Source organism: Notechis scutatus, chromosome 10 (assembly GCF_049901735.1).
Source record: "Notechis scutatus isolate UNSWTSFEM ecotype Mainland chromosome 10, rNotScu1.2, whole genome shotgun sequence".
Lineage (NCBI taxonomy): Eukaryota > Metazoa > Chordata > Lepidosauria > Squamata > Elapidae > Notechis > Notechis scutatus.
In genome coordinates this window covers 2,677,162-2,691,381 of record NC_142018.1, presented here as the reverse complement: position 1 = coordinate 2,691,381, position 14,220 = coordinate 2,677,162, and the positions used below count along the sequence as shown (strand labels likewise).

At 45.2% G+C, this 14,220-nt stretch overlaps 1 protein-coding gene across 5 annotated transcripts in view; it reads left to right on the top strand.

The window, feature by feature from the left end:
• The window catches only part of STARD8 (StAR related lipid transfer domain containing 8), a 76,758-nt gene that overhangs the window by 51,642 nt on the left and 10,896 nt on the right, over positions 1-14,220 (top strand). For all 5 annotated transcript variants that reach the window (XM_087971972.1, XM_087971971.1, XM_026678554.2 and 2 more), the window contains 6 exons: positions 4,324-4,497; positions 5,862-6,021; positions 8,772-8,970; positions 10,332-10,542; positions 12,651-12,765; positions 13,971-14,195. In XM_087971972.1, the coding sequence (XP_087828098.1) occupies positions 4,324-4,497; positions 5,862-6,021; positions 8,772-8,970; positions 10,332-10,542; positions 12,651-12,765; positions 13,971-14,195 (1,084 nt within the window). The remainder of the gene's footprint in view (positions 1-4,323; positions 4,498-5,861; positions 6,022-8,771; positions 8,971-10,331; positions 10,543-12,650; positions 12,766-13,970; positions 14,196-14,220) is intronic.

Here is a 14,220-nt window from a genome sequence, read left to right as displayed (position 1 = left end):
AAGCAAAGAAGAAGGCGGTGGCCCAGGTTCCTTCTTTTGAAATGCAGAAGTCTCATTGCAATTGTTGAAGGAGGAGGGAATCAAGAACCATAGCTGATTTGTACTCTCCACTAGATCCTGACTTATCTCCTCTTCACCTACAACTAAGGCACTCCATTTCTGCAGTTTACTCACAAGGAACTGCCATCCAGAGTGCACGTGGTTGACCTCGTGATCTCCCTTTGATCAAGGGAGGTTGTGTATTCTCAGCTGCAGTGGCTTTCAATGCCTTCAGAGAGGGTCAGTCTGTCATATAGCCCCCTACCAGGAATTCTCCCTCTAATTCTTCTCAGGAATGGACCTGTTGAGCAATGGACACGGTTACCAGTCTCTTAGAGGCAAAATAATTCACCTTTCATTTGAGTTTGACAAAAAAACAAGAAGAATATTTAAAACATTTCACAACTGTTTTCCAACTATAAAAATAATATTTTCCTAACTTGTTTTCTAAACCAAGCTGGAAAAATCTGGCAATTTAACAAATGCTTAATTAATCTGTAGTTCATAGCAAAGGTACATGTTATGAGACCATGTGCTTCCAGCTATCCTTATTTGTAGTATTATTTTTTTTCTTGTGACATATCATTCAAGTTGAAAGACAGCAGAAGACATCTAGGAGGGTCCTTGCCTCTTGCACCCTTAGCCCACAAGGAAGCCAGACTGGAGCCACAGGCTTTCTAATTTGAATTCTTGGCCACATCACCTTTATTCCATTCTGGTTAATTTTTAACTGCATTTAATTTTAAAACAAAAAGTTCTGGTCTTAAAATTGTACTCAGGCAGGACCAGATGTGCAGGAAGAGACCTTAGGCCCTGCTTCCTGCCTGGGACAGGATGATGTTAGGCTCTGGAATCAGAGATTCCCAGAGAGCAGTGAATCAGAGGCTGCTTTCCTGAGCAAGACAGGTACGGCGCCTTCCATCTCTCTGTCCTGGCTTCTGCTCCGGGACATTATAGGGTGGAAATTCTTCATCAAGGGCAGAATCACTTGCTTCCATTCCAGCTGGCAATGACAAGTCATCCCACCGATCTGTGAATTACCGAATTGACTTGTGATGTCGATCTCCCCGTGGACAAGAGCAACATGAGTTCCCAGCCCCACCCAGCCTCGCATAGACCAGCATGTGGTATTGGGCAAGCACTTCCTTATGGCTAGCCACAAATTACACAGAGTTCTCTTGGAAGCCCTTCTGCTCTTATACCCACTCTGGCTCTCCACAGAAAGACATGATCTGAAAGACATGGAGCTGCATTTGCATGGAGGGAAGCAGGGAGTGGGTTCCTCAAGGTTCTCTCTTAGGTCCTCAACAGTCCTCAACACCTTCATCCATGATTTAAGTGGGAGATAGAAGGAATACTCATGGTGGCAGGAAGGACATCTGGCCATTAAACACTCTGCTAGCTCCATTCAGCTGCCCAGACTCCACCCTGCAAGGGATTATGGGATCGCTAAAAGATCATGATGATAGAAGGAATACTCATCAAACTTGCAGACGACATCAAGCTAGTGGAGAATAGCCAACACTTTAGAAGAAGATCCAGAAGGATCTTGACAGACTTGAGCATTGGATCCTATCCAACAAAATGCAGTTCAGTGCTGAGAAAAGAGAGGCTTGATACTTAGGTAAGAAAAGCCAAATGCACAGGTACAGAATAGGTGGTGCCTGGCTCAACAGCAGTAACTGAGAAGGATCTAGGTGTCCTAGTAGACCACCATTTGAGCCAGCAGCGTATTGCAGCTACGAAAAAGGCAATAAAGTCCTAGATTGCATCAAGATCACAGGAAGTGTTAATACTAGCAGTGTTTTATACTCCCATAGTAAGACTACACTTGGAACACTGGGCCCAGTTCTGGTCACCATGATACAAAAAAAGATACTGAAACTGTAGAAAGTGTGCAGAAAAGAGCAACAAGGATGATAAGGTAATGGCTAACCCGTATGATAGATGGGTAGGGGAACTAGGGATGTTTAGCCTAATGAAGAGAAGGTTTAGGGGTGACATGATAGCTCTTCCAGTACTTGAGGATCTGTCACAGAGAAGAGGGGAGGGTCAGTTTATTCTCCAAAGCTCCTGAGGGCAGGACAAGAACTGACAGATGGAAGCTTCAACCTGGAACTAAGGAGAAATTTCCCGACCGTGAGAACAACTAATCCGTGGAAGGGCTTGCCTTCAGAAGTTGTGGGTGCTCCATCACTGGAGGTTTTCAAGAAGAGATAGGGTCTCCTTCTTGAGCAGGGGGTTGGACTAGAAGACCTCCAAGGTCCCTTCCAACTCTGTTATTCTGTATTCTATTCTTTTTCCCGTCCTGGAGCAACATACTCTTTTTTCAGTGATAACTACTCCAGTATCACACACCAATTATAGGCTTCTTGATTTATTAAGTGCCCTTGTGGGTTCTTGAAAGTGATCTCTGTATGAGGAACAATCCTAAGGAGAAATGTGTCCTTCAGGTGAAGCATTAAAATTCAGGTCCAGTATTTGGTGCCCTCTAGTGAGTTGCAATTACCATAGGAAAGAGCATTACAATAGTGACGAAAGGTGGCGTCCATCTGGGCCTTCTTTGAATCAGAGGGTGGGAAGAGCCGTTTGGAGGTCAAGTCCAGCCCTCCCATTCCGCTCCACCCAAAGGTTTCCTGGGCCAAGGAAGGAGACACCTTCATGTTGGTAGGTGATAGGTTGGGAGAGGGGGAAAAAGAAATAAAAAAAGAGGGGAAAAAAAACCAAAGGAAAGGAAAGAAATACAGAAACAAACAACTTCTTCCTTCATTAAGACAAATACAAACATTTAATCCACACATCTAATAATATCCCCTTCCACCTCTTCTTGGAAGCCCCTTTTTATTGCATCAGAAAATCTAAAGAGTAGGTTCTGGAGACCCTTGAATTCTTCCAGAATTAAAATATTTGCACCAAGACAAATTATTTGTTTGTCCAATCACATTTGTCCAATAAAAGAATTCTATTCTATTCTATTCTATTCTATTCTATTCTATTCTATTCTATTTTTTTCCATTATGTGTTAGTGAGTCTCCTTCTTTAATTCTAAACTTTAATGATTTCTGGTTGCTTCTAGTAACCGGCCTTCAGGCTCTTTTATTATGTTTTTCTCTCATAGAATCTCATAGAATAACAGAGTTGGAAGGGACCTTGGAGGTCTTCTAGTCCAACGCCTTGCTGAAGCAAAAGCAAGGCTGCTGGCTCATCTTTAAGTGGATTCCTCTCACTGTTACATCTGTTGGGTCAGGTACCACCTATTTTATACTTGTGCATTTGGTTTTTCCTGCCTATGTGTAGGGCCTTAACTTTTCTCACTACTGACCTCCATATTGTTGGATAGGGCCCAATGCTCAAGTCTGTAAAGGTCCACAGGAGCCCCAAAAGGTTAGCCACCACTGTCCTATATAAAGACGTTGAAGAGTACAGAGCTTCGGGGTACCTCACTGCATGCTTCCTTCCATGTAGATGTAAGGTTAGGGTTAGGGTTCTTCCTCATGTTTCCAATCAATACGGTCCTGAATTTTCTTTTGGGCCCGCCATACTTGCTGATGTCATCACTCCATCTTGTTTTAGATCTCTTTTCGTGGATGCTTTTGATCAAGTGGGATCCATTCTATGATTGCCTTGGTCCACCTGCTATCAGTTCTTCTTGCTATGGGACCAGCCCATTTCCATTTCAAACCTTTGATTCTCTTGATGGCATCGTATACTTTGGTTTGTTCTCTAATCCATGTGCGGGTCTTTCTATCTTGTCTTGAGCGTGTATCTTTCCATAGCTATTTGCGCCATGCGTAGCTTTTGTAGTGATTGTGAGGTTAGTTTCCATGTTTCACTGGCAAATGAGCAGGTAGCACACACTGATCGAAAACTTTTCTCTTCAGGCACAGCGGGAGGTTGTCCTTGAAAATTATGCTTAGCTAGTCGAATTCCTGCCAACCACATTCAACACGCTGTTCAATTTCCTTTATTGTACCACCTTTATTTTTTCCTCTATTGTATCACCAAGAATGCAGTATTGCAGGCTAATTCTACTGACTGCCGGCTGCCAGCAGTTCAGCAGTTCAAATCCCACCAGGCTCAAGGTTGACTCATCCTTCCATCCTTCCAAAGTCGGTAAAATGAGGACCCAAATTGTTGGGGGCAAGAGGCTGATTCTGTAAATTGCTTAGAGAGGGCTGTAAAGCACTGTAAATTAGTATATAAGTCTAAGTGCAATTGCGAAGCAAATATATCTGCTCATTAAATAAACAAACAACTGCTTTCCTCCCTCTTGTCCCACCTCAGGAAACTCCGCTGGCATAGTTTCCAGAACTCCCACAGGCCCAGCTTAAATTCGGCCTCCTTAGAGATCAACCGTCAGTCAGCAGCTCAGCTCAGCCTTCTCCAGAAGTGCTCCCTTCTCCGCCTCACAGCCATCATGGAGAAGTTCTCCGTTCCCCACAAGCAGTCCTGGGCCTGGTAAGTCAAGGAGGACAGGAGGGTCTTCAGATCACAGTGGATGGGTCAGCAACCAGTTGCCTGAGGGGGCAACAGAAGGGTAGGGGGTTGAAGAAAAACAGGACCTCAGTGGCAATGACCTGTCCTCCTTCTAGGGGTACTTCTGTTCCATACATTTTGGGCTCTCTTTTTTGTATGAGGTTCAAGGTGGCTCATAGAATTGCCAGGTTAGAAGGCACCTCAGAGGTCTTCTGGTCTGACTCCTTCCTTGAAACAGGATTAGCTGAACAATTTTAGACAGATTCAGCTTTGGTTTGAAGCCCTCCATCTCACGAGACAACCTATTCTATCGATTTTTATTGTCAACATATTCTTCATAATATGTAAATCTACTTCTCTATAATGTCAGCTATTGATTCTCTGGGCCAATACACTAAATCCACTCCTTATTCTAAAGATTTGCTACAAACTCTCCTTTCAGTTATCTTTTTTGTAGACTAAACAGACCCAGATCTTTTAACAACTCCTTGTAAAATGCGGTTTCCCCTTTGGCAGCCCTTCTCTGAACTGGTTCCAGTTGGCCAGGGTCCTTTTTAGAGCAGAGCACACAATAGTCCAGTTGTTGCAACAGAAGTCATTTGACTCTTTCAGATCTTGACCCAGAGAATTACTAAACTCCCATCTCATGATGCACCAAATGGAGGGGCTAGTGTGTCACATGGGCAAGAAAACTCTAACAACAAAGGGCACACACACACACACACACACACACACACACACACACACACACCCAAGAATTGTTTGAGGGCTAATTGCACTCTTTGGGTTAGAGACAATCATTTTTCTATTCCACCAGCTGGACATGGAGAACCTTGTGTGGCCCTGTCAAAATAAGACCTCCCCAGGACTCATTTCCTTAAGTGAGATGGGTGGTGTAGAAATTTGATAAATAAATAAAATAAATAAAGGAGGAATGAGCTAAAATTTCTCCAAGCCAATGTGCAGGACTGATTAACATTTATCAGAAATGTTTAGTTACTGAAAGCAAAGGTTCACACGCTTTTGCCACACACAAATACTATATGTAGCTTTGGATACTGTTCAATAAAGAAATGAACGCATTTTATTTTTGACCAGTTTATTTCATTGGGTTGTATATATTTCATTTTAAGGGTTATGTGGAAAACAGATCCTATTTGGAGGTCATATTTATGCAGAAATGGGGCTCCACTGAAGTTGGGTGGGCAATAAATTTAAAAAAAAAATAACATTGAAAATGTTTTAACCACTACAGCTGGGGTGTCCAACCGTGGCAACCTGAACTTCAACTCTCAGAATTCCCCAGCCAGATCTTGCCTCCTAAGTCACACTCTCTTCTCTGACAGGACTGTTCCCAAGTTCATGAGGAGGAGCAAGCTCCCAAACTACAGGGGCAAGATGGTCTTTGGAGTCCCCTTGATTGTCAGTGTCCAAAGGACAGGACAGCCCTTGCCCCAGAGCATCCAACAGGCCATGCGCTACATCCGAAGCCAGTGCCTGGACCAGGTAAGTTCGCACACGCCCTCTCATTTCTTGCTGGGCCTAATCAGAAGTGATGAATTCAGCAGGTTCTGACCAGTTCTGGAGAACCAGTAGCGGAAATTTTGAGTAGTTCGGAGCCACGCCCACAAAACTGGTAGTAAAAAAAAATTGAATCCCACCACTGGCCTAAGACAACCCAGGTGGGACAGAAGACACGAGGAGAGAGATGAAATGTATTTGAATATTAGTAGCTCAAGGTTGGTTGTTGGTTTGAGCTCCGAGCTTGGCGATTTGATTGCAAATAATTTGTCACCATTCAAGGAGACGTTGTCAGTGTGCTTTGAATTGTGCTCGTCTGTCAGAACACAGATCTTTAAATACCTTTTTGTGTGTGTGTGATGCAAAATTGGTGTGGATGTTGTTTGTTTGACTGCTTCTGAGTCATAGTCTGACTTCAGAGCATTTGATTGGCTGGCTGTTGTTGCCGGGGCATGGTCCTTGGTTTTAAGAACCGTCTGTGTGGTGTACATTGTTGTTGTTTGTTGTTGTTTGTTCAGCTACTTTTGAGTTATGGCCTGAGTAGTGGATTCCTTTTTTTTTTTTTGTTTGTTTAAATGCTGTCATCAGCTTTGCAGTTGGTGCAGTTCTTTCATTCTCAGTGATTGGCAGATGAGATCGATGTCAATATGTCTGTTTATTGACTTGTTGGTGGAAAACCAGGTTTCAAGGAATTCTTTTCTCTCCTTGACTTTCCCTGGGTTACAACTGTCATCCCAGTTAGGTTTAACTTGTGTCCTTCTGAATCTTTGTGGATGGACATGAGGGTCATGTCTGAACACAATTCAAGGAGCACCGACAGTGTCTCCTCGAATGGTGATGAAACATTTACACTCCGATTGCCAATCTCAGAACTCAAACCAACAACCTAACAAGGAGACAGAGGAAGGCCTATCCTGTGATAATGGGGCACAAGGTCCCATACCTTAGAGGAGCAGAGGTGGATGGGAGAACAGCCGAGACTTGCTCATGCATAGTCTGGATCCAGTGAGGTGTATTGATGATCCTATCTGAAAGCTAATTTTGTGCAGACGGGGCTGAAGCTTTATTAAATGGAAAGATGGAAAGGGAGCTGGAGGCTGAAAAACATAATGGCTCTCTGAAGTGGTTGATACACATGCAATTTCCTCCCCCACCCCATGAGGCTTCCTTCTAATTTCCTTGGCATTTCTTCTTTCTTGAGGCCTGCAGACAGTGCTAAATAGTCCTCGACCTATGGCCACAACTGAGCCCGAGATTTTTGTTGCAAAGTGAGACGGTTGTAGGGTGGCTTTTGCCCCATTTTGCGACCTTCCTTGCCACAGGTGTTGCCTGGGTTGCTGCCGGTGTTGGATTTGGTGATGTGGTGGTTGAGTGAATCTCACCTTTGACTTGTCAGAGGTTTGCCAGGGAGGATTGCGTGACCCTGGGACACTGCAATTGTCATGGATGTGAACCAATTGCCAGGCATCCAGGTTTGGATTGCTTGACCACAGGGATGCTGCAGTGGTTGTGGGTATGAGAACTGGTCATGAGTCACTTTTTTTGGTGCCATTGTGGCTTGGAACACTCACCAAACAAACTGTTGTAAGTCAAGGATTATCTGCAACATGCTGCTGATGTAAATAGCGCATCCCTGCTATGAAAATTGGTTCTCTTCATACAAATGCTGGATTCCCTAGCCTGGGTTTAGGACTAGAATCACTGAGTTAAAATTACAAGGAAATAGATTCAAGGCTGATAGGAGAGACCCAACTTAGAACTAAGGATACATTTTCTGACAGTTAGAACAATTAATCAGTGGAATGACTTGTTTTAGGTTGCTTCTCTCCTTGATTAATTTTCTTCCATTGCTTCTTGTCTGGCCTTCTAATGCTTGGAAAATAGTTGATCACCTCTTCTTTGTGACAGCTCCTCAAATATTGGAACACAGCTATCATGTCACCCTGCTTGTTCTTTTCACTAGAAACAGACCCAATTCCTGCAACTGTTCTTCATTTGTTTTAGCCTCCAGCCCACTAATCATCTATGTTGGTCTTCACTGCACTCTTTCCAGAATCTTAACATCTTTTTTATATTGTGATGAAAACTGGACACATGTTCCAAGTGTGGCCTTACCAAGGCATTATAAAGTGGTGTTAACACTTCACGTGATCTTGATTCTATCTCTCTGTTAATGCAACTAGGATTGCATTGGCCTTTTTTGCAATTGAAGCACACGGCTAGTGATTGTCCATTAGGACCCCCTCTAGCAGTTATGGCTATTGAGCCTGGTTCAGCTATTCTGTACCTGTACATTTGGGTTTTTGTGGACCATCCCTTAAAGATGAGCTAACAGTGTGTGGCAGGAACTCCATCCCTGCAGGCTTTTGAGAGGAGATTGGACAGCCCCTTATCTGAAATAGGTCTCCTGCTTGGGGAGGGGTCCTTTCCATTTTCCCTCCCATTGGATTTCATTTTATTCCATAGGACTGAGTGTTCAACTCTTCTGAGATCCTTCTGGATCTTGAGCCCCTCTTCTGGGGTTTTGGCTACTCCTGCCACTAGTTGGCAGAGCTTTGGACTCACCCAAGTTCCCTTCTGGTGTGAAGGTGCCATTTAATCAGCGGAGGCTTCTGACTTGGAGCACATTGGTTGAGTTGCACATATTCTGTGGTTCCAGTCTGGGGTAGCATCCTGTGCAAAGAAGCTGTTAAATCCAGAGTTCTACACCTACCTGATGTCTCTTTCCTGCACAGGTTGGCATTTTTCGCAAATCTGGGGTAAAGTCCCGCATCCAGAACCTCAGGCAGATGAGTGAAGCCTCTCCTGATTATGTGAATTATGAAGGGCAATCGGCCTATGATGTGGCTGACCTGTTGAAGCAGTACTTCCGTGATCTTCCAGAGCCAATCTTCACCTGCAAGCTAACAGACACCTTTCTGCAGATATACCAGTGTGAGTAGTGTGATGGGGGAGGGGAAGTTAGGGGAGGAGGAGGAGGAGACCCATGATTTGGAACTTTAGCTGACCACCTATTGGGCTGGAGGTAGTATTGTCTATGAACAAATAAACTTGGCTAAAAGGTTATTCCATACCTTGTAGGGACTGACCACTGCAATGGCTTGTCCTATGTATTTTAGTGGTTGGGTGGGAGCAAGTTGTCTGGCGCAAAGAATCAGGACCATTTGTAAGGTTGCAGAAGATTTCTTCAAGCCTACATACAACTAATTCAACTAAAGTTCAATGCTAGATAAGGATCAATGGAATTCAGGAGGGAGTTGGACTTGGAGTGGGAACACAAGGACTTTGAACTGATGATGATTTAACTCCGCCACCCCAGCTCTTCTCCTACACAGACAAGGATGTCTCCACTTTCTAGGAAGCTTCTAGATCAGTGGTCCCCCACCTTTCTGGCTCCATGGACCACCGGCAGCCATGGGAGGCGAGGACAGTGGTGGCGGGGGGGGGGATGGTTTTGAGCGCACAACCTAGATCCCATGCATGTGCAAATGAAGTTTGTGCACTTGCCTGCTGCTTGTGCAGCCCAGTTCCCAATAGGCTGTTGACCAGCACCAGTTAACGGAGTAGGGTTGGAGACCCCTGTTCTAGATAACTGGTGGTTTCTTCCACCTTTGTCAATCAGACTCAGCCCCATTGACGTTGCTTTGGTTTTTTATCACTGCAAGCTCATTCCATTTGCAGGAACTTCCTATGTGTGTTTCATATTATGAAGGGGGAGTGGGCATACTTCTATGGACACACATACCTTACATCTAGATATAGGCAACTGGACCCCTATCGTTGATCGTAGGGCCAGAAGGCATGCTGGGCTCTGGCTTGTACCTCACCTCTTTCCTCCAGAGAGCCCCGTTTTGCAGCTCTGGTGCTGCTCGTTTTCTGCACCAGCAACTGGGGAAAGCAGGTCATCCCACAGGTGGCTTCGGTGGATGAGTTTTTCCCACCTCACTAGAACCCCCCTGTTGGTTGAATATCCAAATGTATTAAGAATTGGAAATGGCTTTTTTATTTTATTTTCAGGATATACTCAGTAGGGTGAAAGATCTGCCAATAAACTGGGCACAATGTCAGAAACCAGAGATAGAATCGGAAATGGAACTTCTTCTCCTGGAGGTGGGGGGGGGAATGGGAAGTCCTCTGTCCTGATCTGAAGAGCAGAGCAGGATTGAGCAGGGCGAGGCCTGTCCCTTTCCACTGCAGAGCTTACTCAAAGAGTATGATGCTAGTAGGTTCCTGCTGCTGTTAGTATTTAGTCTTCCACGGCGCAGATACTGATGTTTGTTTCTTGAACTTTCCAGTTGTGCCCAAAGATCAGAGGCTGCAAGCTGTCCAGGCCGCCATCATGTTGATGCCGGATGAGAACCGGGAGGTTTTGCAGACGCTGCTCTATTTTCTCAGCGATGTTGCCTCTTCCGAGGAGAACCAGATGACAGTGGGAAACCTGGCCGTGTGCTTAGCCCCCTCCATCTTTCACCTCAATGTCTCCAAGAAAGAGAGCACTTCTCCAAGGTCAGGTGATCTCTCCCAGCTGCAGCTCAGATCACTTTGCTCTTTGTTGCCTGATGCTCAAAGCCCAGGTTGATGGTGCTTTAGAGCAGGGGTCCCCAACCACCGGTCCGTGGACCGGTACCGGTCCGTGGAACAAATCCTACCGGGCCGCTGGTTTGCTAGGCGCCGCCATCTTGTTTTGATGAAAAAGTGCTTCCGGTGAGCTTTTCCGGGTAGAAAGCTCACCGGAAGCACTTTTCATCAAAACAAGATGGCGGCGCCAGCTGATGCCGTACCGGGCCGCGAGCGGCCAGCTGATGCCGGTACCGGGCCGCGGCATAAAAAAGGTTGGGGACCACTGCTTTAGAGAGTGCAGAGTCACTACTTCAGAACTGCAACAGATTTTTTATCAAAGTTTTACAAAAACAGGAAGGAAGGAAGGAAGGAAGGAAGGAAGGAAGGAAGGAAGGAAGGAAGGAAGGAAGGAAGGAAACTTTCCATTTCCTTTGCAGCAAATATGACTCATATTTTTTCTTACTCTATCACTTAAAAAAACAACCTCACTTTCTACTATTACCCACCCAGCACCAGTCTTTGGAGGCTGTGCGATCAGAAGAAACAGTTTATAAAGTGAATAAGACTAAAATTCATGCATACCATTTTCCAAAGAATGGAATAACTCATCATAACGTGGCCAACTCACCAGGGCCATCTTGCTGTGGCCAACCTGGCACAGCCATATTGTCACAGCCAACTCACCATGGGACAATTCCATTCAGGATAAATCGGTGTGATAAATATTATACACCACTGTTTCTTCTATGTTATTCCCATTGACAAAAATGGAAATAATTGTTCTGACCCAAGCCTTGTTCAAATTAAACAAACACAGTGTATAAAAACAAACTTTTTTTAATGCGGTGCTGGGAATTCTTTGCATTCCCAGCCAAGAGTTATTTAAACCTAATTGTCCGAGATAAAAGCAAGCCTTTTCAAGGTTGTAAAAGGCTGCCAAGAACAGAAGTCTAATTACTGATGAATATCAACCGACAGAAGTTTCAAAAACAAACTGGAGTTTGCAGGGCTTCAACAAGGACTCAGAGTCTAAAGAACTTCTTTGCTTCCTGCAAAGAGCACACCCGCGAGGGTTCGTTTTATCCCATATGGGAGGGGCCATCACCTTCCAGCCTTACTCCCGAGTTGCCCTTGCTGCTTCAGCTGCTCTCTTCTTTGAGCAGCTTTGCGCACATGCACACTGGGTACAAGCTCCTCGGGGTCCTCTGCGTCACTATTGCCAGCCCCCACAAGCTCCGAAGGCAGCACCCCACTCTCTGATAGGCCTGGCCCCATCCCTGCATCACACGCAGGCCCCTTGTCCGAGTCCTCGCCAAACTCCCTGACTGGTTCCCTTTCGTCCTCGCTGTCCGAGACCTCTGCCCTCTGCACCGGCTGCTGGCGAATCACAACAATAATATAGAAGGAACAGTGGCGGATAACATTATCATGTTGAGTTATCCCATGTGGATTTCCCACAGTAAATTATCCCGAGGTGCGTTGACCACGCCAAGATGGCCGCAGCAAGATGGCTGTGGTGAGTTGTCCTGGACCCCCATTCTCCATTGTTGCATTGTTTCTGTTTGGAAACAGGTGTGATTTTATGCTGACTACCAGAGTTTTCATGCTGCATTTGTACAGTTTCTGTTATGTTTTTCTAAAAGAGAGAGAAAAAGAAAAGGTATATCATTTCAGAGTCTTATGTTGAAAGGCCCCCTGAATGTGTATTAATAATTTTTGATAACGAATTAAAATCAGAAATCCATAGTGGTACAACCTTAATGAGGCCAAACTGACATTTATCATGGTTATAAGTTCATGGGGGTTATCAGAGTTTTTCTTAGGTAAAACACTTAGAATCCTGGAAAAATAAATGTAAAAAGTGGCGGTAGGCATTGACGCAGGTGCCGTCTGCTTGTGACACTGGTGGAGGTTTCATCGTTGGCTTGTCCGGCCTCGGGGCCAAACCTGGAAGAAGATAACTTCCCCTGAGCCCCCCTCATTGTTGACCGTGGCTGGAAAGGCTCGACCACAAGCACAGATGATGCTGACTTCTCTTTGTCCACTCATGGCAGGTTGATTCACAGGAGGGGCACTGTGGGGAAACCGGACCAGAAAGACCTGAATGAAAACATGGCTGCCACCCAAGGCCTCTCCCACATGATGGCCAACTGCAAGAAGCTGTTCCAGGTGCCACTTGCTTTCTTGCCTTGTTCTTTAGCTCAGGAGGCCTGGAGCTCTCAGAATTGTAGTCAGAGGGCATGACCTTGAGGGGCGGAAGGAGAGAGTTGGCGGATAAAGAAGACTGAGCTTGCCCCAAGTTCTCACAAAGATGGAGGGAGGGAGGGAGGGGTTGAGTCCTTTCACACCTGAAAAATTCTATTATTCAAGCTATACTATATTAAAGAGGTGGCTCTTTCTGGCTGCCTGCAATTTGGCAGTTCAAATCCCACCAGGCTCCAGGTTGACTCAGCCTTCCCTCCTTCCGAGGTTGATAAAATGAGGACCCAGATTGTTGGGGGCAAGAGGCTGACTTTGTAAACCACTTAGGGCTATAAAGCCCTGTGAAGCGGTATATAAGTCTAAGGGCTTTTGCTATTGCTATGCAATAAAGGTAATATTGATCCTATAGATGTCTGATCCACCTTAAAAAGGCCGACAAGAGGAGTTCTGGATGTTGCAAACCTAGAGGGGTTCAGACTGACTCAGATGATTTTTAAATTATTATTATTTTAAATATGCTTTTCTACTGCTTCCAACTTCAGTTTGTAGAATGGTTTACAGTAAAATAAAACAACAACAACCAAAACCACGCAAAATAAGAGTATACTTAGGATAGCAAATCAACATAAAAAGCTTCATGTAATCAAACACATTCTATCAAGTTGTTGCCAATACTTAGCAATCGCAAATATTTTCTCCAACATGATCTATCCCTAGTCTGATCTTTCAAGTCTAAAGAAAAGAAGAATTAGGGGTGACACAGCAGTCTTCCAGTATTTGAGGGGCTGCCCCAAAGAAGAGGGGGGTCAAATTATTCTCCAAAGCATCTGAGGGCAGGACAGGAAACAATGGTTGGAAACTCATCAAAGAGAGGAGCAGCCTGGGATGGAAGGGAAACTTCCTATCAGTTAGACACTTAGCCAGTGGAACAGCTGGCCTCCAGAAATCATGGGCGCTCCATCACTGGAGGCTTTCAAGAAGAGATTGGACAGTCATCTGAAATCGTATAGTTGGGTGGTCCCTGAGGTCCAAAAGGTTGGCGACCCCTGCTCTAGGAAAAATAGCAAGCACCAGAAGAATCTGTCTGGACAGGGAGAGCTTTGCCATCTGGTGTAAGCAGGTGTTTCTCCTCACTTGTAGAGTCACTCCAAGGATCCTCTTCTTTTCTCCAGATCCCCCACGATATGATACTGCAGCTCAGCAGCTCCTACCTGTTGGCTGAGGCTCAACCACTCTCTTTACCTGAGCTGATGGAGCCAAACCTGCAAGGAGAGATCCAGGATTCCCACCCAGCCTTGGAAGCCAGCATCCAAAGCTTGCTGAAGGAGTCATCCGAACGCTTCAAAGGCTGGATCGGCACACTTGGCCCCAAAAACACAGAGCTCTCGTGCAAGAAGGTAAGCGGGGAGCGGGGGGGCAAAG